Below are 27,622 nucleotides of genomic sequence, written 5' to 3'. Positions count from 1 at the left end.
AAGGCTGGCTATGAGGGGGATGTGAGTATGCCTCCACCATAGATGTTTAAACTATGTTTAAACTCCACCATAAGCCACAGATGTTTAAACTCAGACAAGTCATTTGGCTGTTCGGCACCTCCATTTCTTCATCAGTAGAATAGGAACAAGAATGGTACCCATGTCACTGTCTGCCATGAGTATTAAATGTCACTCCTGTAACGCCCTTACAGGAATGCTGCACGCATACTAAGGGCTCAAAAAAGCAGAATGTTTACTGTCGTCATCATCATCAACATGACCCAGCCCCTGCACCCTTTCCCATCAGTAGATTGTCTCTGCTCCCAGTTTGCCCAGAGAAGAAAGGTCATCAGATATGACCGTTCTCAAGCTCTCCCCACCTTTGCCCACTAGCACCCTGATTCTAGAAACCTCTTGAAATCCCTGCCAGCCACTCTTTCCTCTTCATGTCATACCCGATTTTCACTCTCATACCCAGCTCCATTTTTGGCTTTTTCCATCCATCTCTTCTGCTGAGACTGTTCTTTTGCTCAACATCAGCCATTTGCAATTCTGTCTACCGGCCTCAAAGCTGCGAGCTCTGTAAGACCAGCAACGGCTCCCCACATGCTTCCTTATCCCCACAATGCAACACAGTTCCTTGCACACAGCCATCACTCAGTGAAAGTTCACACCGTGAACACGCGAATGACCTTCACAGAATCATACAGCTCATTCAATCTAATTAAATAGAATAACCATTCACTCTGCTCCAACCACATGCCAAGCACAATGGAGGCTAACGAGATTAATAACTCGCAGCGCCTGCCTTCTAGGAGTTGTTTTTCATGTCCTGAAGGAGGAAGAGGAATGGAAGATTGATGAAGGGATGGAGAGATGGATGGTGGGGGGAGGAACAGAGAGAGGAGAGAAGACGAGGGAAGGGAGAGATGGAGGTAGGCTAGATTAATGTCACAGAGGCTAGGGTATGCATTAGGCTGCCAATAAAAGTAAAATATGAATAAGGGTTTTTTTTTAAATCATTTAATCAAATTTTAAAAGAAGTAATATGTCTGAGTTCAGTCAAATAAATCATGATTTCACTCTAGGGGAACAAACTTTGTGCAGTCTTCTGACACACCTGGTTTTTTATACAGAGAATACATTGAGACTCAGGAAGACTGACTGTATATCACACACAGAGGAATCTGTGCCTGCACGGACAAGGTAAATAGTCAGATTAAATCTCCAAGGGAGGTCTTTGTAAACCTGTACCCATGAAGGTACCTGTATGTTCCTTATTCTCCCATGTACATTAGTGAAGAAAACACACACACACACACACACACACACACACACACGCACATACACATAGCTGTGTGTGACAGGTATTGATTTATTGCTGTCTGGTCATTTTAGGCTGGAGTGAATGATCCCGATTATCAGGCAAAAATTGGGTTGCACAATAGGAAAAAAGGAGAACTATGTCTGGAAGCCTAGAGATTGTGTGGGTTTCTAAGAAGCACTTCCATGCCCAGAAGTAAAGGTCAACAGAAAACATCAACAACAACAACAAAAAAATAGGGTCGCCTGGATGACTCAGTCGGTCGGTAGAGCATCTGAACTCGGCTCAGGTCATGATCTCACAGTTCATGGGTTCGAGCCCTGCTCCAGGCTCTGTGCTGACAGCTAGCTCAGAGCCTGGAGTCTTCTTCACATTCTGTCTCCCTCTCTCTCTGCCCCTCCCCTGCTCACACTCTGTCTCTCTCTCTTTCTCAAAAATATTTAAATATTTTTTTAAATTTTCAAAAAAATAAATTTAAAAGGGCAGGACAAGTGAGAATTCAGATCCTTTGTGGGGGGGGGAGTGGCTGAAGGTTGAAGTCACTGCACCAGGTAAAGAACCCCAAGCAGGGGCATCTGGGTGGCTCAGTTGGTTAAGCGTCCAACTTTGGCTCAGGCCATGATCTCATGGTTCATGGGTTCAAGTCCCACATCAAGCTCTGTGCTGACAGCTCAGAGCTGGGAGCCTACTTTGGATTCTGTGTCTCCCTCTCTCTCTGCCCCTCCCCTGCTCACGCTCTGTCTCTGTCTCTCTCAAATATAAATAAACATTAAATTTTTTTTTAAAAAAAAAAGAACCCCAAGCAGCTGAGATGTGGGGGGGCGGGGGAGCGGGGAGAGAATACTGAATGAGAAGTGGAAAAGGGAAGCCACATGTACAGTTACAGCCTTGTGACAAATGGCAGCAAGTATTTTCTATATGTTCTATGTATGTCTTTGTGTGTAGGTGCCATTTTCTTTTTTCCCCCCTCTCTTTCCTATCTTATTTTATATACAAGCTATTCTAAGTCCATTTTAGTCCAGGTAACACAATACTCAGTGGAACTGTGACTAGATTTGAGGAAAAATTCATGTCATCCATAATGGCTGTGTAACTGTTGGATCTTGTATCTCTTCACGTTGGAAATAGAGTGAAAATGTTGTTTGCTTGTAAGATGGATAGCTGTAACTTATTAGGTAGAAACAGAGCGTTGTTGTTTTGTTAATGTACAAGAATGCACATGTGTCCGCACATGGGCAGAGAGAGCTCAGCAACCAAAGGACTGGATGTAACAGTAATTATCACTTTATTGACTCTCGGGGCTAAATTTATTCATTAACATGTACTCTACCAAAAATGATATGGGCCCTTTAAATAGTATTTTTACTTTGCCAACTGGCCAAACGTTAAGTGGCCTGTAGAGGGCGCTAGAGAGACACTGCAGGAAGAAAGTTTTCTTTGGCGGTTCCAGCGTGCTGGCTCAACTGACTCCCGTAGGGCAGGTGGTTTGTCCAGCACCCCGCTCCTGCCAAGCAAGCAGAGTGGGAGGGACTTCCCCCAGCATCTGGCTCCGTAGCACTTACATCTTGCACAGCGCCCAGTTTCTGCAACACAGCCAGCTTCTCTAGCCCAGCTCCAAGCTCCCGTAGCATGGTCAGCTGCCCAGTACCCAGTACCCAGCTCCTACACTAGCAGGAAAGCAAAGAATAGTGGCTAGCAGCACCCATCAGCCAGCAACTTCCGCTGGCCTCCCTCTGGGGCTTTTCTGTAGCAGAGCACTTCTGCTAAGACACTTCTCCATGAACAGCTTTTCCAAACATCCTGTATTGCAGATCTCTAGCAAATTCCAGAGGGCAGACGTCCATCAAGTTCTGCTGGAATAGTACAGCCTCTTGCCATTCAGTCAGCTGTGGTGTACCTTTTCTAAGAACATCTGGATCACAGCCCTAGTGGGGATTCCTTTTGGACATCCTTTCTCAGCCTAGAAGTAGTGGCTGCTCCTTAAATCTGCTATTCCTGTGTTCTTTCAAGTGCTATTAATTCTACTAGCCAATTCTTCATTACTCCAGTCCCCTGTTTTAGCTAATAATGCTTAATAAACATCCCTGTCCAAGGGATACCTGTCAATTTCTCAGTTTGGCAAACCAATGGTAAGATATTAACAAGAGGGAAACCTGGATACAGGTATATGGTAACTGTCTACATCTTTGCAACTTTTCCATAAATCTAAAACTGTTCCAAAATAAAAAGTTTGCCTTAAAAAAATTATTGTCCTTTCTGTCTCCGGATTGGACCCTGATGGATGCAAGCAACTAGCCTGATTACCAAGGCAATCGTTCTATGGATCTAACAGATATCATCCAATGTATTCATTAACAATAACCATAGAGGAGGGGACAGAGAAATAGAATCCTTGGAAATGAAGTCATTTAAACTGTGCTACTTAGTAGATTACTCCAACATGCATTTTGTTTCAAGAATTATTTGGCCTAGTGTAATTAAACAAGTGATACACCTTCTAACAAGTGATATTAGAGGCACTGCTGCAGACAAAACCCAGGTAACAAGACTCAGTGCTCCAGCTCAGAACAGCATTTTCTTATGTGTTTAAAAAAGTTGTCAGAAATGTTTTTCTAAGAGCACCTTTGAAGACTTCAAATAGCTGTCTGTGTTTATTTATACTTTTGTTGTAAAGAATAGCCTACGTATTGCATCAACATAATATTCTAGGACGGAAAGAATATGTGTCCTAAGAATTCTAGAAGCTTCATTCAAAAATCAGTAAACTCTAAAAGAAAGCAACAAGTGATCTTTTAGAAAGCCTAACCTCCAAAATAAGGCAACAGTTTGTTTTCTAGAGGGCCTAAATCAGTTCTGGAAAGTCTGAAACTCATGTAGCCTTTTGTCTTCACAGAAACGCTAATCAGTCTGGATCTCTCAGCTTGCGACAGGCCCCAGTTCTTCAGAAACTAACTCTGAATAGCCACTGCAACATACTTGCCCGGGAATTAGGAACAAATCTCACTTTTCAAATACATCCACTCTTTTCATTTCCACTAGTTGATATCATAATGTTATTTTCCTTCAAAATGTGTAGGCACAACTGATTTTTAAGCTGGAAAAGTTAATGAAAGCGACATTGCATTTGAGGTCAGTCGGCCAGAAAAATGGCTGTGAGCCAAATCCCACATCCCAAACATTTGCCTCCATGGCATGTGAACAAAATGCCCACTTTCCTCCTGATCTCCAGCAGAAGCAAAACAAAACCCTGCAAGACAGTTATCCATTGGAATTGGAAGCCTTTCAGGGGCAGAAAGACACACGCGCGCGCGCGCGCACACACACACACACACACACACACACACACTCCCTGTTGAAGATACAATAAAAAGGCTCTTTCACACAGAATGTTCTGTGCACAGGCAGCACAAGGGACTAGCCCTGGAGATGCTGTTTTGGGGAGAGCCAAGACATCGCAAGTCTAAAACAAGTAGTTCCAACAAGATAAACAGCAATCTCCCTGACTCCAAATATAAGCAAGTAATAATTCTTAAAACCACTTTATCCAGACGACTTGAAATCCCTTCGAACTAGTTTCAGAAAGTAGTATGGTAGAAATGAGGCTGAATTTGTGTTGTCGTCTGAGCCTGCTAATATTTAAAACTAGTCTTTCCTTTCTCTAAACGTAACACTTTGGGCATTAGAATTCAGTTGCACTTTGATTCCCCCTCACGTTTTTCAAAGCAAAAGGGAGTATGAAGAGACAGGAAGTATCCACAATTACACGCGCAGCAACAAGCTAGCCAGAAAACCGAAGTTTTAACTGTGAAATTTAGAAAAGCAACTGTATTACACGACATTCCACTGCTTAATCCTCTTAATAAAGAATATGAGGTTTTAAGTGCAAGCTGTTTATAGTCCGAATTATAGCTAGAATTATAATTCTAACATAATGGAGACAAATTATATACCATGTTACCATTTGATTTAATACCAAAATGTACGTGAATTTTCAGTTACGACTAATATTCCTCCCCAACGTTTTCTGAGAGAGTACTCATTATTTGCATCTCAGAAACCAGAGGCAAATAAATATACTAAGCATTGAAAATATCAATTTCACTTCTGAGTTAAAGGCAACGAGTGATAAACTTTAATCACCACAGAAGTAACCTCAGCAAATCAACATGCAAAAACAGCAGTCAGGACACAATAGTTAGGTCACCACAATGGCTTTACCGAACCAAGGAGCCTAAATTCTGGACCTTACTCTGGAACATATTCAGATTTACAGAAGTGTCAGCATCGGACTACTGACATCTTTCTAAGTATCTTTCTTGATCCTCGATTAACAACAGTTCTGAACAGAACACATACACTGATTTACAAGGAACTGTATTCATGAGTTAGACTGGGAATCCACACCGCACTCTGCATGGGCAACAACAGGGAAACCCATGGTTCAGGATAATCTGCAGACAAGGGGGCGCGTACGGCAAAAACACGCCGAGACGGACAAGAACAGGTGGGAACTTACCACTGGAGCAGTTGGTCCCACCCCAGCCTGGCTCACACTGACAGGTGTTCGGAGCAATGCAGCGACCGTGGACACATTTATCAGCACAGTGGGCTGTCAGAGAGAAAATCAATCAAACAAGGAAAGTTGGCACAAGAAAAAAAAAAAAACCCAACCCAACAACACAGCTGTTTCACATCCCAGTCTCAAGTATCACTTAAAAACAACATGCATGCTTGATAATTTCCTTCAGTCCATTCCTTGGCCCTGTCATGGTCCACCGTGCAACCAAACAATTCCCCTTCGGATTTTGATATCTCCAAGTAAATTCCTTCATTTCGACGATTCCATTCTACTTCACGCTAAGTTAGGAAAGAAGTTGCAAGGAAAATGGCCTCGCCCACATTTTTTAAAAAAATTATCAATGACTATCAAATATATCTTCTTTGTTTCAGGAGGAGCCTATGTGGGTACAGGAAAAAAAAAAAAAAACCCAAAGCGAGATGCTGGGACTCCAGAGTGACAGAGTAGACCCCAGGGTATTCCCTTTACCTAATATTGTCCCTGAAAACCAAAGTCAAATTTCTTTGGGCGTATGTTACTCACCACTATGACATAGCAGAACAAGATGCCCTTTTCCTACCGACAAAAATATTCAAAAAATGTCACTGAGGTCTTTAGGCAACAGTAAATCTCCATCTCTGTTTCGTTAGTGAATGTCTTAGGTGTGTCCCCACCCACGGAAGTAAGGGTTGTCTCTGCCAACATGAGCAGACAGGTAGACTGATGATTCCCAAAGCAAAGGTCTGTAGCCCAGGAGAAAAGAACATCAACTATATGCTGTGCTGCACATCCACATTACCTTCAATGTTAGTACCACTCACTTTGATTAAACAGTCTTTAGAATGCCTGGATACATGAGTAATTGTGAGAACAACATGGTGTAGTTTGGGGTTCAGATACTCCGAAATTTATGTAAGGATGGGATGGGATAAGGTATCCTATGCTTTACAGAGAAGTTTTATTAACTCGCATCTTATTGCAAAAGTAAAACAGATTTACTGTGTAAATATAAAATACCAATAAGCTAAGTAAACCTACCTATGGCTCCATCAACTGGAAACATTTCTGTGTATGGAGAACCCTTCAGGAAATTTTCCCTATATATTTTCTCCTCAAGGAAAAAAAGAATCATAATATTTTTCAATTTTCCTTTCCACTAATATACAGGTCCAATCTTTCCATGTCATTAAATATTTTTATATGATTTAGGCACTATTATGTGTATAGTCTATATTGTGTATATATACTGTACATACACTGATATATAGTGTATATGTACATATGTGTATATATTTGTGTATATTTGATATATTATATATTTTCTTGATCAAAAAATGTTAATCACTCCTATGATCTTTATCAAAAACATTTAGGCATGCAGAGATATAGGGGAAGGCATTTTAGATGAAGAGAAAGCAAAAACAAGGGGTAGAAAGAAATCAAATGGAAGTGAGAAGATCTGTTTGGGTGCAACGTTTGAGCAGTAGCTTTGGAAGATGAAGACCATCAACACCAAAGTCAGGTGTTAGGACTTTATTCTGAGGATTAGCTGGGAATATTCTAAAGAAACATGGAGAATTATCACAACAAACCATCAGGTAGAGGATACCACAAGGGAATAATGTGACCATAAACTTGAAGAATGAAAGACTCACTTCCTTCACCAGAATAATTGTTTAGTATCCAGGCCATGCAGGGAGGGAAGCCAGGTCAAGTGAGCCTGGGACTTTGGGCCTGAGTAGAGATAGTAACATTAGCATTCCAAGGAGATGCTTAGCACCTCCCCAATACTTGATTCAGACAATCGCATATTTAGTTGTAATTAAAAGCAAAACCAGCCTGTAATGTATGAACACGCTGGCTCTATCATATGTTGCCTCATACTGCCTGGTTAAGTCCATATGTGCCAACCTCAGGGCTCAGCGTCTCCTGCCATCTCTATGCACGTGTTTGATATTGTACATGCGCCGTTCATTTGTAAGGTCACAGCCCTGTGCTGTTCTTTAAAATGTAGATATGCTCATACAAGCCAGCAAACCGCCATAACTGCAGTATGCAAGGGGCAATGAAACTCCACAAAAGGCTCAGGCTAACTGTACAGGTGACATGTGCTGGATGCTAGATCACACTATGGTATATGGCGGCATGTGTGCCGCAGGACACACCCACCTCACATAGAGCGCTGGCATCCCCTGTACTGTGTAAACATGAAAGTGCTTTATCTCATTTGTCTTATGCACTCGTGACATCCCTGTCTGCAACATACTGCAAACCTAAGTCTTCATACCCAAATTTATCAATTTCTCCTTATTCAAGATACTAAAACGATTCAACATGCCACTTGCATATCTCAAGAAGTTTTAAACATCAGATACTAGTTGCCTGTCATATGAAAGAAGAGCTACCTGATACTGTGCATTTAAAAGAAAACACAGAAATTGGATATGGGGGCTGAGGAAAACAAGTGTTGCCCATATCCTCAAATTCCACATTTTTAAGATCACTGAGTAATGAATATGAATGCTCTCCTGTTTGATTCCTTATGGGACAAACTTTGTGTTTTATGAAATGAACACCAAGAAGTCCAGTCAGTTACAGCAGATAAAAACAAAAATCCTGTGATGGTAATGTCAAAATTTAGATTATTTTTATAAAAGCCCTGAACTAACATTTGGCCAAAGTCTGGAGCAAGATGTCAATAGATAGTTAGCAGCAAACCAATTCACTCGTAAATTAATGAGAAACTGGAAGGGGGAGTCTGCTTTCCTAATGATTTTGTTTTAATTAAAGCTAAAGCCAATGGAATCACCACTGAGCAGTGAAGCCTCAAGTCAAGTAATTATCTAGGTAATGCGGAGTATTGTTGGTATGGATTCCAAAAGGAGGGAACACAAATTCTACTGCCAGAGTGCAGAATCCTCACACAGCATCAGACTCTGTCACACAAGTGCCATCTGTGTTCCATGCTCTTATCCCACCAGCTCTGGACTCTCCACATCTAGCAATAACCTTCATCAGGAAACAGCTAGGCCAGTAGAAGCAAAAGGAGACATCAGAAAAGAAGAGAGTAACCTATACAACTCTATGCTCCCAATTTGCCAAGTTGCAGGAACACTCACTGTGGCATATATGCTGACAGACCCTGGCCCAAGGACATCAGCTGACATCGATCCCTACCCTGTCTCATCTTTCTTCAGTTAGCTTCGGATGCCAGCCCCTCTGGGGACTGAGCTTCCATAGCTAAAAAACTTCAGATGAGAAACCAAACTGGGATAAAGATGTTGATTTGTCTTGAAGAAAATGCCACGGCAGGCACCTGGGTGGCTCAGTTGGTTAAACGTCCAAATTCAGCTCAGTTCATGATCTCACGGTTTGTGGGTTCGAGCCCCGCGTAGGGGTCTGTGCTGATAGCTCAGAGCCTGGAGTCTGCTTCGGATTCTGTGTCTCCCTCTCTCTGCCCCTCCCCCGTTCATGATCTGTCTCTGTGTCTCTCTCTCAAAAATAAATAAACATTAAAAAAACTTTTTTAAAATCCCAAAGTGAAGTAGAAATAGAAAAGGAAACAGAGGGGTTCCCCTTAACAAATGTTTAATCACTTAGATTTCAAGAATAGGCACCTAAAAAAAAAAGAATAGATACTAAGGACCCATCAGTGTGGCTCTCGTATCAAAGGAAAACAGTCATCTTATTCCCTGTTCATATCCTTTCTTCTTATTTTTCAAATCAGGAAAATGCTAGCAAAGACAAACTCTTCCATATGATTTAATGTCCCCATCTCCCTTGAAGAAAATCATCAGATTTCATATTCTGAGATGTAGTAGTATTTTTTAGAGACCAGATATAAATAGAACATCTGGACCCACACTAAGCACTGCTGTAGACACATCACTTGCAAGGGGTTAGCCAAGGCATCTCCTCCCTCAAGAAATAACAGGCAAGAGACACTGATGAGAAGAACATGCCACATCTTTGAAGTGAAAGCTGTGGACAGTCTGTCTGCCTGACGGACAGGTGAGGACTGACATGATGACCTTAAGATCTTCTCTAATTAGGCTCCTATTTCAGTCTTAGTTCCTAAATCCACTTAAGCCCCATTACCAGTGCCACAGACGTCATTTCTTTCACTTGTAAATACTTGGCTTTAATAACAAGAGCCGCTAACGATACTCAATAGTTTCTCTTCTGTCACATACATTTCACTTTGGATTTACACCTAAGGTAGGGCAAAAAAAAAAAAAAAAAAAAGAAAAAAAGTGGGCAGACTAAAGATTCCTTTATAAAACAATTATCTCTCTAAATACAGTGCATACAGTTGTTCTAATGGATATAATATAATATCAGTTCACGTTAAGTTAATTTGAAAAATGTTTACATGATCAAAGTATCTTTTGAAAATAACTGTCCAATAGAAACACAAGCCTTCCAAATAACTCATCTCTCTGTAGGAATTCCTTTTATTCTGGCATTCTGAATTAGTAACACAGGTCAAAATCTTGCTTTCACTCATTTATTCTGAGTTGCTATAGAGGAACACATAATTTTTAGAGTTAAAGTTCCCTTTACCAAACATAATTGCCACATTTTTTTCAGACAAAGAAGCCACGACTAGGAATATGGAATGGTATTTTTCAACATTCATAGCTGGTGTTAGAGGCAGAAGGAAGGATTAAATTTTTGTACCTGACCTGCAGGAGACCAAAACCTATGATGGATTTTAAGTAGTGGGGTGGGGGGAAGAAGTGAAAATAATCATAGGTGTTATGCTGGGTCAGATACTAGGGCAGGTGAACTAGATAGCTAGGGGTCATAAGTTAAAAGATTCAAATGAAGAGGAAGAAAGCAAGGAGCTGACTTCTAAAATAAACTTTATCCATGCTGTACTTTCGCTGGGAGCCAATTATACACAGCCATTACAAAAATCTAATCACTATTATAGTGCTCAGGTACAGACAGGAATAATCTTATTTGAATATTTCCAAACTTACACTGCAGCCTATCCTACTGTATTTGTTTATAAAAAGAAAGGGAAGTCTCTTTCCTTCCATTTACTATTTACTGATGTAACAGGCACATTGCTAGGCGCTACTGTAGATGCAGAGATGGCAGACAAGGGACTCGCACTCTGCAGAGGAAGTCAAATACAAGCTCCTCAATCCATAGACGTAGAGCAGAATGTAGCGGTATGAGCAAAATACTGTGAGAGCTTATCCAAGGATTCCATTTCTATGAAATGTCCAAGGGGCAAATCTGCAAAGACAGGGAATGCATTAGTCTTCTAGGACTGGGCAGGACTAGGTGTGAATGTGGAGTGATGGCTAACAGGTGCAGGGGTTTTCCGAGGTGATGAAGATGTTCTAAAATTCATTCTGTATTGGTCGCACAACTCTGAACATACTAAGAACCACTACATTGTACAATTTAAATGGATGAATTGTAAGGTATAAGAATTATATCTCAGTGACAGAACATACTGCAGGAGTGCAGGAAGGGAGCGCTTCATTGCAACTGGAGTGAGAAGGAAGCTCTCATGAAGGAACATCTGAAGAGAGGAAGTGGTCACCTTTATAATACAGCTGCAGGAAAGAGTGGCCAACAGCAGCTGTTTCCTTTTCCCTTCTCCTTCCACTCTATCCCCAAAGTTGTCATGCCCACGACTTGGGGTCAGAGCTCTTGCTCCCCAGCCACCAGTGGTGCATATATGACTTACAGAGATGGCCGATCAGTCATTGAAAGGGAGAGAACACAGGAACTTAGAAATCTGCATTGAGTCAATGTAATAAAAAATACTTATGTCAAATTCCTTTCCCTCCATTCCTAAGTAGGGCTTTTATAGCCCTTAAGCACAAGTACAAAGAGGGTTTGCTAGGGGCGCCTGGGTGGCTTAGTCGGTTAAGCTTCCTTCTTTTGCTTTGGTCATGATCTCGCGGTTCGTGGGTTCGAGCCCCGTGTCGGGCTCTGTGCTGACAGCCAGCTCAGAGCCTGGAGCCTGTTTCAGTCTGTGACTCCCTCTCTCTCTGACCCTCCCCTGCTCACTCTGTCTTTCTCTCTCTCTCTCTCCCAGAAAAAAAAAAAAAAACCTTAAAAAAAAAGAGGGTTTGCTAGCAGCATCTTTGGCAAACGTTGCTAAGTGTATACTTAATGTCCATCCTTCTTTCCATCCTAATTAACAGAATCCTACTCTCACCAAGAAAAATAAGGTAACCAGCAAAAAAAGACATTTCCCAGCTCTCTTTCTGGATTGAAGCATGCAGGAGGAAAACCGTATGGGGGACAGACTTACTTGGTAAATATAATTCTCCTTCTCTTTCTCCATTTTGACGCCTAGTGTGTGGACAAAATGGTTGAATCTGCAAATACCATCATAAACTTGAAGGAAGGACCCAGAGAACTGTGGAAACCTTTAGTGTGAATTCCGTGAGCGCATGAATGTATGTCACAAACCAACAACTTCTGGACTTTTCATTACATAACCCCTAGTATGTACCTGTTTCTATTTTTCAGGTATCTATTTGTTGTAGCCAAACATGATTTCTAACTAATATAGTACCCTGTTGGGAGATCTTTCGGGTGAGTAAGTTCCTCAATTAAAAAAAAAAATAGACAGTGATTATTTCAAAGAAGGCTGAAAAAGCATTTGGCAAAATCCAATATCCATTTCTCATAAAAATTTCTGTGAACTGGGAACAAAAAGAAGCTTCTTCCACCTGATAAAGGGCAAATATGAAAAACCTCCTACTAATATAATAAAAATATTACTGTATTATAGATGTTTGGACTGTTTGCAGTTTCCAGCTGTTAATAAGAGAGCATCTCTGAACATTGTGTATAAGCGCCAAATGGTGGACTCACTCCGCTCCTAGGTTTGAGACAAGAGAACTAAACGTATATGTCCATCCATACCAAGAACCTGTACATGACTACTCAGAGCAGCTTTATTTGTAATTGCCCAAAATGGTCCACAATTACGTGGAAGGATAAATAAATGGTGGGACATCCATATAATGGAATATTACTCAGCAAAATGGAATGAGCTAATGGTACAACAATATGGACGAGTCCCATATGGACTATGCTGAGTGAAAGAGATTGGGCATGGGGCGCCTGGGTGGCTCAGTTGGTTGGGCGTCCGACTTTGGCTCAGGTCATGATCTCGCAGTTTGTGGGTTCAAGCCCCACATCAGGCTCTGTGCTAACAGCCAGCCCAGAGCCTGGAGCCTGTTTCAGATTCTGTGTCTCCCTCTCTCTCTGACTCTCCCCTGCTCACACTGTCTCTCTCTCTCTCTCTCTTTCTCTCTCAGAAATAAATAAAACATTTTAAAAAAAGGAGAGATTTGGCATAAAACAGAACATACTATATGATTCTATCTATATAAGTGTCTAGAAAATACAAACTAATCGAGAGGGACAGAAGCAGATCAGTGGGGACCTGAAGAAGTGGGGAGCACGTCGGAGTGGATGGAAGGAATTACAAAGGCATGTGAGGAAGTGTTTGTATGTGATGACTACGTTCACTATCAGGACTGACATGGATGGTTTCACGGTTACATACATGAAATACAGACCAGTAACTATCAACTGGTACACTTAAATTTGTACAGTTATTTTATGTAAAGTTTGCCTCAGTAAGGCTGTTAAAAAACAATCGAAGAGTGTGAGGAGAATTTCCAAAGAAGGACAAAGAGACTTCTCTCTATTCAAGAGAGAAGATGTAAAAACTCTCAAGTAACACGAAAATACTGTACACATGTTACAATTTCAGTAAGAAACGATGGTCATTGATGGATGGGCTCTGTAAATACTTAGGAAGGTACCGGCTTTAGAAGCTTCCAGGAAATATTTATTTGGGGAAATGCTCATATTAGAAACTCACAGGCAATATTATACTAAAATTTTCCTCTACAATGTGAATGACTTAGACAGAAAAAAAGAAGTTTATGCAGAAATAGATTCTTGTATGTAATGAATCCTACACAAGGGACTGAAATACCATCTGTAGAGCGCATAATCCTATTCATTTATTTGAAAATGGGAAGTTTTTAGCTTAATTCCACACATATACAGGCATTATCTATTTTGGCCATGATTCTGCCATTGTCTCTTTAGGTTAAATTAGATTTAAGTCACATAAGTAACATGATCCTAATGGACCATAGTTTTAAAAAGTTAATAAGCGCTGGAATAAACTCTAATTTTCTGAAGCACGCATCTGTAACGACTCAGTCTACAGTCAGTTTGATGAGACAACTCTAAACTGATTGAATTTGAGAAGGATTTCAAAATCATCAGCACGCAGTGTAGAGAAGAAACCAGAAGGAAAGCACCTCCATTTGTGATAAATCATTTCCCTCCTGGCCTTGTCATGTTTATGTCTGTGAGGAAAGCATGATGATTCTACAGGAAGTGCCGTCCCAGGCTCCCCTGTTTTTAGAAAGGCATTTCTCGTGGTTCGACCACTCTCTATGGAGCCCTGGAGTTCTTTCACAAATACTCCTTCCCACAGCATGTTTTCCACCACATGGCATTTCCCCCAGTCCACCCTATTTCATCTCAGAGACACTTGTTTTCAAACACTCTGCTTCTGGTTAACCAGTACATCTGAATCACATGTTTTTTTTTTTTTTTATGTTTTATTTATTTCTAGGAGAGGGAGAGAGAGACAGCGTGTGCAGGGAGGGTCAGAGAGAGAGGGAGTCACAGACTGAAGCAGGCTCCAGGCTCTGAGCTGGCAGTCAGCACAGAGCCCGACGCGGGGCCCGAACCCACGAACCGCGAGATCATGACCTAAGCGAAAGTCGGACTCTTAACCGACTAAGCCACCCAGGCGCCCCTGAATCACATGTTAATAATAAAGGCCAGCTCTAGGGGAAGTTGAGAGGGTAATGGGTGTCAGAGCTATGCTTTTCCCATTCGGTGTCCTCACCCCTGCCTCCTCCTTGGTAGTGATCCCTGGACATTTCCTTTTGGATTCTGGTGCCCTTATGTTCTTTCTATAGCCCTGTCTCCATTAGCTTGATAATAAATGGAGTACTCAGAGTGAAAGATCAATGATTAATAACAGCAGCTAAGATTATTTCCTCCTCAGGGCTCTTTGCCTTTCAGTATTGAAGACTGAAGCCCAATATACAAATTAAATGGTAGAATTTCTTCAAAGAGAGGAAGATCAAGGGTCTGAGAGAAAAATGGGCAGCAGGACATTTGCTAATAAAATGTTCCATGGAAATCAGGAATCACATACTCAAACGCCTCTAGGAGCCAGGTGGGATCAATGAGCAGAGTGAGCAGTTCAGGTGAGGCCTGAGAAAACTCAGAGAGCACTTATTTACCCGAAAGAGGGCAGCTCCAGAGCCTGGGTGGCTCAATTGGGTAAGCGTCAGACTGTGGCTCCTGGTTCATGGGTTCAAGACCTGTGTCACACTATGCACTGACAACTCAGAGCCTGGAGCTTGCTTGGGAATCTGTGTCTCGCTCTCTCTCTGCCCCTCCCCTGCTCACACACTCTCTCTCACTGTTTCTCAAAAGTAAATAAACATTAAAAACAATTAAAAGGGGCAGCTCCAGGGGATCAAAAGCAACAAATTTCCCATTATAAAATAAGTGGCTATATTAATAACTCCATTGCCTGTTTGAAAGCTGGTAAGAGTAGATCTTACAAGCTCTCATCATAAGAAAATAAATAGTTTACAACTTTGTGTGGTGATGGACATTTTAGTGTATGTGCTGTTGAAACGAGCTGATGTATGTTAACTAGACATTGTGGTGATCCTTTAGCAACACATGAATCATGGTGTTTTACACCAGAAACTAATACAGTGGTATATGTCAATTATATCTCTATTAAAAATAAATAAAGGGGCAATTCCCTTTCAGTGTCTCTAGTCTTCTGCCACAAGCCAATGCTAATAATTGCCTGGTTTCTTCATGGAAGAGGAAAGTCTTATGTTAAAATTTTTTTTTAATGTAAGACACCCAGGGCACCTAGGTGGTTCAGTTAAGGATCTGACTCTTGTTTTGGGCTCATGTCATGATCTCACAGTCATGAGATTGAACCAGCTCTGTCAGTGTGGAGCCTGATTGGGATTCTCTCTCTTTCTCCCTCTCTGCTTCTCCCCTGCTCATGCTCATAGTTTGCAGGCGAGCACTCTCTCTCTCTCTCTAAATAAGTAATATTTTTTTTTAAAGAGTAAGACACTCTGTGTACCAAACAAAACTCGATTATACACCAAATCATCCAGCCTGCTAGTCTGCCACTTCTGGCATAGACTATTGGACTGCTTTATGAAAAGATCAGTGATGGCCCTAAAGTATTCAGAATAAACAGCTTTTAAGCTCTTTAACAGATGGCATTTTAAATTTAACTGTCCTTTTGTTTTGTTTTAGTTTTTTTGCCCTTGAATCAAATCTATCATTTATATAGCTGTCTTGAATTTAATATCAAGATCAGCTTCATATGCATACTCATTTGATGCCTTTATGTTTGGTGAAAAACTGTTGGCCGTGAAATATCTCTGTTAATACGGTTCAAAGCTTGGAGGGGAAGCCCCACCAATGCTGGCCCAGTTGATGAAGCCAGTAAATAGGTCCATTTTACATGCATTGTGAAGGGAAGAATGTCTGCTTCATCCTCTCATGACTCGACTAAATATTTTCCTTTCCTGATTTGTTAAAACAGATATCATCCTTACCCTTAAAGGAAATCAAAGAGGAGTGACATCAGCAATATGCCTGAAAAAGACATCCATCACAGCACTGCCCCTCAACAACAATTTGGCACCCATCCACGGACAAAAGTGCCTTCATGGGAGCTGTGGGATTCAGCAACATACTTCAAAGGGCCCGGAAGGAGAGTGCCTACCCAAGCATCAGATAAGAGACATACAGACCTCAGCCCCAGCTGTGGACCCTTCAGTGGCCCATGACCTGTCTCCAGTCCACCTTGGCCATGGTCCAGGAGCTCCTGAAAAACACTGTCTTAAACAATCACCCATGGAAGAGAGAGTCTTTGTGGAAGACCAGATTTGCAATAGGGAAGTTCCAGCACATCACTGGAGCAAAAAAGACAATTGTGGACACAATGGAGAGGATAAGAGAAATAGTTAGATTTTACTCATTCCCCCTCCCCCAGGGCAGTGCAGCTCAGTGCCAAGAGAGCCCTTCTTAGCCTGTGATTTCTCATGCTAGGGAAAGTGAGAATGTGTGAGTGAGGGCACAGCTCCCCCAACTGTGTAGAACTTTGTCAAAGAGGCCCATTTCTCCCTTGACACATGAAGAATATAGAGTTGTGAGCTACGAGACTGGGGACAGGGAAAAGGCTGGGAGAGCAGCAGATAGGTATCCTGGAGAGCATTAAAGGAATGTGGATCCTACTACCTGTGCTTCAGAGTCCACCAAGAAGCCCACCCATGAGCCCCTGGAAATTCCCAGCCTGTGGATTCTCCGCACTGGCCCAAGAACACTCCCAACATTCCATGCACCTCAAACCACCACCACCCCCCGCCACACACACACACACAAACTCTGTGTCCATCTCTCTGTGCATGGTCCCAAAAGTGGTAAGAATGAGCCTTGCCAGATGGCTAGTGACAACGTGCAGAAAGTAAGCCCAAATCTGTGGGCCAAGGAGAGACTATAAACTTCACCTTTAGCTCTGCCCTTAGGAAAGCACAAGAAAGGCTGTCAGCTCCTGACCCAGTGTGTTCCAGAACAGAAGGCATAGAAGTTTAAGAATTCTGTCACAAGAGGGTGCCTGAGTGGCTTATTCGGTGAAGTGTCCAACTTCAGCCCAGGTCATGATCTCACAATTCGTGGGTTTGAGCCCCGCCTCGAGCTCTGTGCTGACAGCTTAGAGCCTGGAGCCTGCTTTGGATTCTCTCTCTCTCTCTCTCTCTCTCTCCCCTTCCCTGGCTTGTGCTGTCTCTGTCCCTCAAAAATAAATAAATGTTAAAAGAAGTTTTTAAAGAATTCTGCCACAAGAGGGAGCAAGAAGAGAGAAGCAGTCAAATCAATAGAGGGACTGAGAAAGCCTCAGAATCCCTAGCAAAGCTAATAGAACACATTGCTCTTCTAAAGTAGTTAGTAAAGACTGGAGAAGATAAGTGCTACTACAAATGTGAAGATAACAGGAACAAAAGACTGCAAGGAACAGTAAATATCAAGAAAACAGGACACCACCAAAGTAACACACAAATACTCCAATAACTAACCTCAAAGACATGGAGAGCTGTGGTTTACTCAATAAAGAATTCAAAATATCTGGTAAGGAAGCTCAGTTAGTTACAAGAAGAAAAGAAGAGCAATTCAATAAGATTAGGAAAACAATACATAAAGAAAATAACTAAAAATAACTAAACAGATCTTCTCAATTTGAAGAAAACAAAGAAGTAAATAAAAAAATGCAAGAGGGCATCAAGAGAAGAATAGATCAGGCAAAAGAAAAGAATCGGTGAAATAGGAAATAGATATTTTGACATTTTCCAGTCATACAAAAGAATCGAAAAAAGTGAAGAAAAAAAATGAAGAAAAACTACATGTTCTACAGGCCACCATTAAAAAAGCACTCTGCTAAGTACTGGAATCCCTAAAAAAAAAGAGATGGAGAAAGATGCAGAAAGTTTATTTAAAGAAATAATGGCTGAGAATACCTAAAATCTGAGAAGAGATTTGGATACTGAAGATCATAAAGCTCATTAGTCATCAAACAAACTCAAAGATATCATCTCCAAGACACAGTATAATAAAAATGTCAAAAAAAAAAAAAAAAAGACAAAGAGAGAACCTTAAAAGCAGTGAGAAAGAAGAAGCTTGTAATTTATAAGGAGACCCCCATAAGACTATGAGTGGATTTCTCATCTAAAACCTTAGGGGTCAGGAGAGATTGGAATGATCTATCCAAAGTTCTGAAAGAGGGGGAAAAAAAACCTGGTAGATAAGAATACTCTACCCAGCAGAGTTGTCCTTCACAATGAAGGAGAGTTAAAGACTTTCCCAGACAAACAAAAGCTGAAGGAGCATTTAGAAATGTTAAAAGGAGATCTCCAAGTTGAAATAAAAGGATGCTATTTAGTAGCATGAAAAATATGAAAATATACAACATACTGGTAAATGTAACTATACAGTCACAGAATAATATAAACAGGATTTTTTAAAGGTATATGCACTCCCAGATTTAATGCAGCATTACTCACAACAGTCGACCTATGGAAACAACCCAAATGTCCATCAACAATTTGATGAATAAATAAGAAAGATGTGATATATATGCAAGATGGAACATTATTTAGCCACAAAAAAGGAAGATACTCTCCCATTTGCAACAACACAGGTGGACATTGATCACATTATTAAGCAAGTAAGTCAGAAAAACAAAGACAAGTTCTGTATGATATCACTCGTATGTAGAATCTATTAAAGCTAAACTTATATAAAAGAGAAATAAATGGTAGTTACCAGGGAATGAGAGCAATTGTGTTTAAGTGTACAAACTTGTGGGGTGCCTGGGTGGCTCAGTTGGTTAAGCATCTGACTTCATCTCATGTTTGTCAGTTCCAGCCCTGCATCAGGCTCCACTCTGACAGTGCAGAGCCTGCTTGGGATTCTCTCTCTCTCCTTCTCTCTTTCTGCTCATCCCCAAAATGCACTCTCTCTCTCTCTCTTTCTCTCTCTCTCTTAAAATAAATAAAAAACTTTAAAAAAAAAGGGTACAAACTTGCAAAAAGTAATAAATAAGTCACTGAGATCTAATAAACATTATAATGAATATAGAAAACAATATTGTACTATAATTATCTAATATGATAAATATCACTACATTGGCAATCATATTACAATATGTAAATGCATCAAAATAACAAGCTATACTCCCTCTCTCTCTCTGCCCCTCCCCTGCTCATACATTCTTGCTCTCTCTCTCCCTCTCTCTTTGTCAAAGTAAATAAACTAACCAAAAACATAAAAGAAGGGGAAAGAAAGAGTAGAGTTTTGTTAAGTCACTATCAACATATAATAGATTATTATATCTATTTTTATATAGGCCTCATGGCAATCATAAAGCAAAAACCTACAGTAGACACACAAAAGATAAGGGAGTTAAATGATAGACACCACTACAGAAAAGTTTCAATTCACAAAGGAAGGCAGCAATAGAGGGAGAAAGCGAGAAGGGAACTACCAAATAATCAGAACAATAAGATGGCATTATTAAGTCCTTACCTAGTGAAAAGTCCTCTAAATGTAAATGGATAAATTCTCCAATCAAAAGGTACAGCATAGTTGGATTGATGATGAAGAAGAAGGAGGAGGAGGAGAAGGGAGATCAAACTATATGCTGCTCAGAACAGACTCACTTCAGCTTTAAGCATACATACAAGCTCAAAGTGAAAGTATGAAAAGATATTCCAGCCAAGCAGAAACCAAAAGAAAACATACCTATGCTTGTATCTGAGAAAATAGTTTGGAAGCCAAAAATGGTAACAAGAGACAAAGAAGATTACCATATAATGTTAAAGGGGTCAATTCATCAAGATGATAAAACAATCGTAAATATATATGCACCCAAAATAGGAGCACTTAAACATATTAATCATATACCAACAGGTCTGAAGGGAAAAATACACAATGATATATTAATAGGAGAGGACTTCAAAATTCTACTTTAAACAATGGATAGATCATTCACACTCTGAAAAACAATAAGGAGATGTTGGACTTGAACCTTATTTTAGACATGTAAGAAATACTTGATCCAAAAGCAGCAGAATCCTTGTTCTTGTCAACTGTATATGGAACATTCCTCAGGATATCATATGATAGGTTATAAAACAAGAAGACTGGAATCATATCAAGCATCTTTTCCAACCACAATTGGTTGAAAATAGAAATCACTAACAGGAGGAAAAGTAGAAAATTCACAGATATGTGGAAATATAACAATGTACTTCTAAATGTGTCAAATAAATTTAAAAGTTAACAATTTCTTGGAACAAACATCAAAGGAAACACAACATACCAAAACTTATGGAATATAGGAAAAGATGTTCTAAGAGGGAAGTTCATAGTAATAATCTTCATTAATAGAAAGTCTCAAAAGACAAGAGGAAGGTTCCTACACATCAAGGAACCAGAAAAAGAAAAAAAGAAAAAAGAGCCAACTGAGCCCAAAGTTAACACAAGGAAGGAAATGACAAATATCAAAACATAAATAAGAGAAATAGAGATCAAAAAAACAATAAAATGGACCGTCTTTTGAAAAGATTACCAAATCTGACAAATCTTTAGTTAGTCTACCTATTGAAAAATAAATAAAATTAGAAATGAAGGAGGAGATGATACAACAGGTAACAATGAGATAAAAAAAGATTTAAAGACAATACTATGAATAATGATAGATCAGCCAATTGGAGAACTTAGAAGAAATGTATAGATAAAACCTACCAAGAGTGAATCATAAAGAATTAGAAAATCTCAACAAACCAATTATGGTAAGGAGATAGAAAACTTTCCAACAAAGAAAAGCCCAGGACCAGAAGGTTGCCCTGGTGAATTTCCAGACAGCAAAAGAAGAATTTGTGCCAATTTTTCCCAAACTCTTCTCCAAAACTGTAGGAAACACTCCCAAACTCACTTTACAAAGCCAGCATTATCCTGATACTAAAACCAGATAATAACACTGTAGGACAAGTAAATTTTTATAGGTCAATATCCTTGGTGAATATAGAAGTGAAAGTTCTCAGCAAAATATTGGCAAAGCAGATTCAGCAACACATTGAAAGGATCATACACACTGTGCAAGAGGGATTTATTCTTGAGATGCAAAGATGGTTCAACATAAAAATATGTAATACATTACATTAATCCAATGAAAGGCCAGGTAAGTGATTATCTCAGTAGATGTAGAGAGAGCATTTGACAAAATATTCATCCTTTCATGATATAAACTCTCAACAAATGTGGTACATAAGGAATGTAGGTCAATGTAACAAAGGCATACATGACATGCCTACCACTAGCACCATACTCATTGGTAAAAAGTGAAAGCTCTTCCTCTAAGATCAGGAATAAGACAAAAATGTCCACCTTCACCACTTTGTTTCAACTTAGTCCTGGAAGTCCCATCCAGAGCAATCTGGTAAGCATTGATACTGGGAAGGAAAAAGTGAAATTGTCTCTGTTGGTCGATAATATAATCTTATAGATAGAAAATTCTAAAGACTCCAACAAAACCAGTTAGAACTAATCAACAAAGTTGGTAAAGTTACAGGATACAAAATCAGCAAAAAGAAATCCGTTTCAGTTTTACACGGTAATGATGAAATATCTGAAAAAGAAATAAATAAAACAGTTCCATTTACAACAGCATCAAAAACAATAGAATACTTAAGAATAAATTTAACCAAGGAAGTGAAACTTTTGTATACCGAATACAAAACTTTGATGAAAAAATTTTTAGAAGATACCAATAAATGGAAAGATGAAAGTATTAATATTGTTAAAATGTTCATAGTACCCAAAGCCCATCCAGTGCTATCCCTACAACATTCTAATAGCATTTTTTCACAGAAATAAAAACAACAATCCTAAATTTTTTATAAAACCACAAAACAGGGCACCTGGCTGGCTCAGGCAGTTAAGTGATTGACTCTTGATCTCAGCTCAGATCTTGCTCTCAGGGTCATGATTTCAAGCCCCACATTGGACTCTGCACTGTGGGTGAAGCCTACCTAGAAACAAACAGCCAAACAAAAACCCACACAACACACTGAATAGCCAATGTAATCTTAAAAGAGAAAAACAAACCTGGAGGCATCATGCTTCCTGATTGCAAACTATATTACATAGCTACCATAACCAAACAGTCTGGCACTGGCACACGGACTGTAGCAACAGAATTAAAAGTTCATAAGTAAGCCATGGCATAGAGGGTCCACTAATATTTGATGAGAGATCCAAGAATTCTCAATGGGGAAAGGATAGTCTCTTCAATAAATGATACTAAGGAAACTAGACAATCACATGCAGAAGAATGAAATTGGAGCCCCATCTTACACTAAAACAATTAACCTCAAAATGGATTAAAGACTTAAATATAAAACCTGAGGCACCTGGGTGGCTCAGTCGGTTGAGCATCTGACTTTGGTTCAGGTCATGATCTCACGGTTCCTGGGTTCAAGCCCCATGTCAGGCTTTGTGCTGACAGTACAGAGCCTACTTCAGATTTTCTGTTTCCCTCTCTCTCTCTGCCCCTCCTCTGCTCACTCACTCTTTCTCAAAAATAAATAAACATTAAAAATAATTTTAAATATAAAACCTGAAACCATAAAACTCCTAAAAGAAAGCCGAGGGGAAAGGTGCCTTTACATTGGCCTTGGCCACAATTGTTTTGATAGGACACTGAAAGCACAAGCAATGACAGGAAAAATAATTAAGTGGGATTAAGTCATACTAAACAGCCTCTGCACAGAAAAAGTAACAATCGACAAAGTGAAAAGTCAACCTATAGCATGGAAGAAGATATTTGCAAATCTTATGTCTGATAAGTGGTTAATATCCAAAAACCAAACGATCCCATTAAAAAAGAGAACCTGAACAGACATTTTTTTCCAAAAGAGACATCCTCATATTCCCTCACACCTGCTAGGATGGTACTCATCAGAAAGACAAGGGGGACGTGTTGGTGAGTACTTAGAGAAGAGGGAACCCTTGGGCACTGTTGGTGGGAGTGTAAGTTGATACGAACACTATGGAAAACAGTAAGGAAGCTCCTCAAAAGATCAAAAATAGAAATGCCATATGATCCAGCAATCTCACTTCTGGGTACATATCCAAACAAAATGAAATCAGGTCTCAAGGGGATCTACCCTCCCGTGTTCATTGCAGCAGGATTCATAATAGCCAAGATAGGGAAACAATGTACATGTCCTTTGGCTGATGAGTGGATAAAGAAAATGTGATATATATATGTAAATATATAATATATATGCATATATTTTATATATATATATATATCGATGTTATTATATGCAGAATCTGAAAAAAGCTGAACTCAGAAACTGCTGGAGGCTGAGCTGGCTCCAGCAGGTCCAGGGGTCCCTGAAGGATGGACGGTGTTGGCGAGAGAGAGAGAGTGAGAGAGCCCCGAGATTCTTTCTGATCACCCGTCAGGCATCTCTGTCCTGTCGGTTTTGGTGTCTTTATTTATAGGTTAAATGATAACATGACATCAGAAAAAGGAATTTTTACAATGGATAACTCTTTGTGATAAGATGCTTTGGAAAGTGTACAGAAGCAGGTTTTACAGAAATATTCTTGCAGAACTATTCCAATTATAGTGAGGTTAAGTAAATCTTATAACTAAAGATTTAGCAGGGTATTCTTAGTAAAAGACAGGATACATATTTGTTCTAAGTTAATAAGGCTAAGGTTAGGTCATAGGTTAAGTGTATAGATGGGCTAAGAGTCATTCTGTCTGACTCTCAAATGTATGTTTTTGAGTTGGTTAATAAGTTGTTTGTGGAAACCTATTTGATGCTGAATGTGTGAACACCATGGAGGCCCTAAATGTGTCAGCCTCTTGTCTGTGGGTAATGCTTTAGCTCCTCTTATCTATCCTCATCCCAGCCACCTGTAAGGGAGGGTGTTTGCAGAAAGTAGGCCTTGGGGAAGGGACTGCCATACATCACCAATTAGGAGAAGGTGTAAGTATTAACTTAAGTTCTGCCCTTATCTGTACCTTAACTCTAAATTAGGCTCTTTGTCTCGGGGCCAGGCTCAGTTGTAATTCTTGTGTTCTTAACCCCCTAAGTCTTGGATCTGCAAGGCCCTTAGGAAGAGCCTTTGGACAATCATCCATAGAGCTTTCATCTAAAATCTCTCTTGCAAAGGCAGGAATATGCTTTTCCTTAATGAGGTATCTGTGTTCAGAATATTGGTCTGATATGGAATATTGTGAGGCCTGGTCAATACCAGCACAACATGAGCCAGTAGTAGCAGGAGATACCAGTTTTCATTTCTCATGGCGGTAGCTGTGCAAACACTGCCATTTCCTTGCTGTGACTGCCATCCATAGAGGCCGGTGCGGCTCCCGGCAAGAAACAGAACAGTGGTTCAGGGGCTAGAAAGGGAGGGGAAATGGGAAGAATTTTGGCAAAGGGTACAAGCTTATAGTAATAAGATGAATAAGTTCTGGGGTTCTAATGTACCGCATGTCAACTATAGTTAATAATACTTTATTAGATACCGAAATTTACTAGGAAGAGTACATCTTCAATCTTCTCACCACAAACAAGAAATGGTAATCATGAAAGATGACGGAAGTGCTAACTAACCTTATTGTAATCATTTTGCAATATATGTAAGTATGTCAAATTATCATGTTGTACGACTTAAACTTACATGTTATATGTCAATTATATCCCAACAAACCTGGGTAGAAGACTCAAGAAATTAAAGATCCAAAGGGTCTCTGGTAAAGTTAAATAATTAGAATTACCAGTCTAGAGTTATAGAAAAGAAAACCAAGTCCCTTAAAGCATTACTCCTCAAATAAGTAGCGTCTGAGAGCTCTCAGTTCTATCATGTTCTTGGGGTTGAAAAGGGTCGGGGGTGGAATTCTACGACCAAATAAATCTGAGACACATCTTTACTCCAAGCATTTCCAGAGCCTTTACCAGACTACCATAAATCTTTGAGAAAGGGGATTAAACACAAGGCAGTTCCCAATCTTACTGGGTGACGCAAGAGTGAATTCTACAGGATAGATACTCAGTAGCCCACACCAGAGACATAAAACTACAGATAATGCACAGGGTCCAAGTTTCCAGAAATCTATTCTTCTTGGATTGACAGACTGATTTCATTTGAGGTGGCATATTTCCTTTTTTGTCCCTCAATTACATGCCAAATACAATAGACTAACCTAGTTGTTTTTGAGCTTAAACATCAGTTTGAATGCCATATTTTTAGACTTGCCATAACATCTTTGCCCCTCCAATGTGCCTCGATGGTCAGGGAGGCTCACCTTCAAATCATGCTATCCTCTGTGGTCTGAGTAAGAAGATGGCTGGCTTTTCTTCTTTTTTTAATGATTTTTTTTTTTTTTTTTTGAGGAAGAGAGAGAGAAAGAGCATGAGCAGGGGAGGGATAGGGAGAGAGAGAGAGAATGAGAGAGAGAGAGAGGGAGGGAGAATCCCAAGCAGGCTCCACACTGTCATCACAGAGCCCAATTCAGGGCTTGATCCCATAAACTGAGAGATCATGACTTGAGTAGAAATCAAGAGTGTCATGCTCAAATAACTGAGCCACCCAGGTGGACTCAGAAGACTGTTTCTACAGAGTGTTTCTCTTGGAGGTCTAGCTGATTTCCAGCCCTTTTAGAATTATTCTTCAAGAAAAACCTTGGGACATTGCTGCAGCTTCAAGACAGAATAGCGTCCATGCAGCCCTGCTTGTATCCTTGCCTGTCTCCCTCTCCTTTAACAGCTGCGTGTGTGGCCCAGAGGGATGTAGGAGGTTTACCTCTGGATTATCTGTAAAAGTGCTGGCAGTCACCATCCTAGACCAAAAAATGAAAGTTCTGTCACCACCTGGCCAGGTCAATGTTTTGTGGTTGGTCACTGAAATCAAAATGTGTTTTATCCATTATTTTTAAATTACTTTGCTGTAAAAAGATTTAAACTGTAGTACAACAAAAATTGCTTTTCCATTCTGAGCTGTTCTATTAGCTATTATCTACCCCTGTAAGGAGGCTGTGTAAATTATTAGACCTGTAAGAATTCCACCTGTCTTGCAAAGAGTAAAATTGCAGGAACTCATTTTCTAGAGATAAGGCAAAGATTTTTTCATTGCTTCCCTCCATGGGACTCTAAAGTCAGGATTTCTTAAGGGAAAAAAAAATGGGGGGGGCAGCAGACATGATTTCCATCTGTTTAAACTCAAGCTGTCTTCAATTCATTATTATATTCATAGTTTCTAACTAGTGAGCAAATATTGACCGACAAGAAATCAACAAAGATTGTCTGCATTGTTTCTCAGATTTCCTATCTTCAGCACTAGCTAAGACCAAAGACCAAAACTGGAAACCTGAAGTTTCGATTCCAATAGATGTGTGGGAAAATTGGAATTTCTGCTGGTGAAACATGTGGACAAAGGGCCTTTCCCAGTATTTACTGATAGGTTCCTCCAAACCAAGTCGGGCTCCATAGCAACAGAATACAGGGTCCCTATGGAAACATGAAAAAATCCACTGCCAGTGGCAGAAAGGGCATCATGAGTAGGTATACTTAGAAACATACCATCTGATTGCTGTCAGCTCAGGGTCTCCTTGGCTCACCCAACAGGATTGTCTCACTTTAATCCTGACTCAAAAGGGTCTGCTCAAGAGTCTACCCACCACAGTTGTTGGGAAATATTTGACAAGATTACAACTCTATTATTAATCAAGCCTGTGAGAGTCAAACAAATCCAGAGCAGAAGGCTCAGATTGCCTTCAGCTTCAGAGAGGTGTCCCCCACTCCTTAAACTCTTACTGTGCTCCCCTAAATCCCCCAGGGATGCCCAGATCATCAATAAACAGCCCACTGCCAAAGATGGAAACTTCACTGCCGAAATAAGGCACCTTGCCATGGACCCTAGCACTTGTCATCTTGAAAAATCTGAGCCCCAAACTTTTTAGCAGCAAAAGACCAAAATGACCCGAAGCTGGAATAAAGAATTTAATGTGTTCTTCCATAATCTCCAGGTGAGGGAAATGA

The 27,622-nt window shown here is 40.2% G+C and overlaps 1 protein-coding gene across 1 annotated transcript in view; it reads right to left on the bottom strand.

Annotated features, from left to right (window-relative positions):
• MEGF10 (multiple EGF like domains 10) overlaps positions 1 to 27,622 on the bottom strand; it is a 125,464-nt gene that overhangs the window by 76,984 nt on the left and 20,858 nt on the right. The window contains exon 4 of the mRNA XM_039236690.1: positions 5,841 to 5,933. Coding sequence (XP_039092621.1) covers positions 5,841 to 5,933 — 93 coding nt within the window. The remainder of the gene's footprint in view (positions 1 to 5,840; positions 5,934 to 27,622) is intronic.

The sequence above is a fragment of the Hyaena hyaena genome, unplaced genomic scaffold (genome assembly GCF_003009895.1).
Source record: "Hyaena hyaena isolate Hyena2069 unplaced genomic scaffold, ASM300989v1 scaffold_115, whole genome shotgun sequence".
NCBI classification, from domain to species: Eukaryota; Metazoa; Chordata; class Mammalia; order Carnivora; family Hyaenidae; genus Hyaena; species Hyaena hyaena.
The sequence above is the reverse complement of the archived record's forward strand: the minus strand, read 5'-3'. Positions and strand labels throughout refer to the sequence as shown.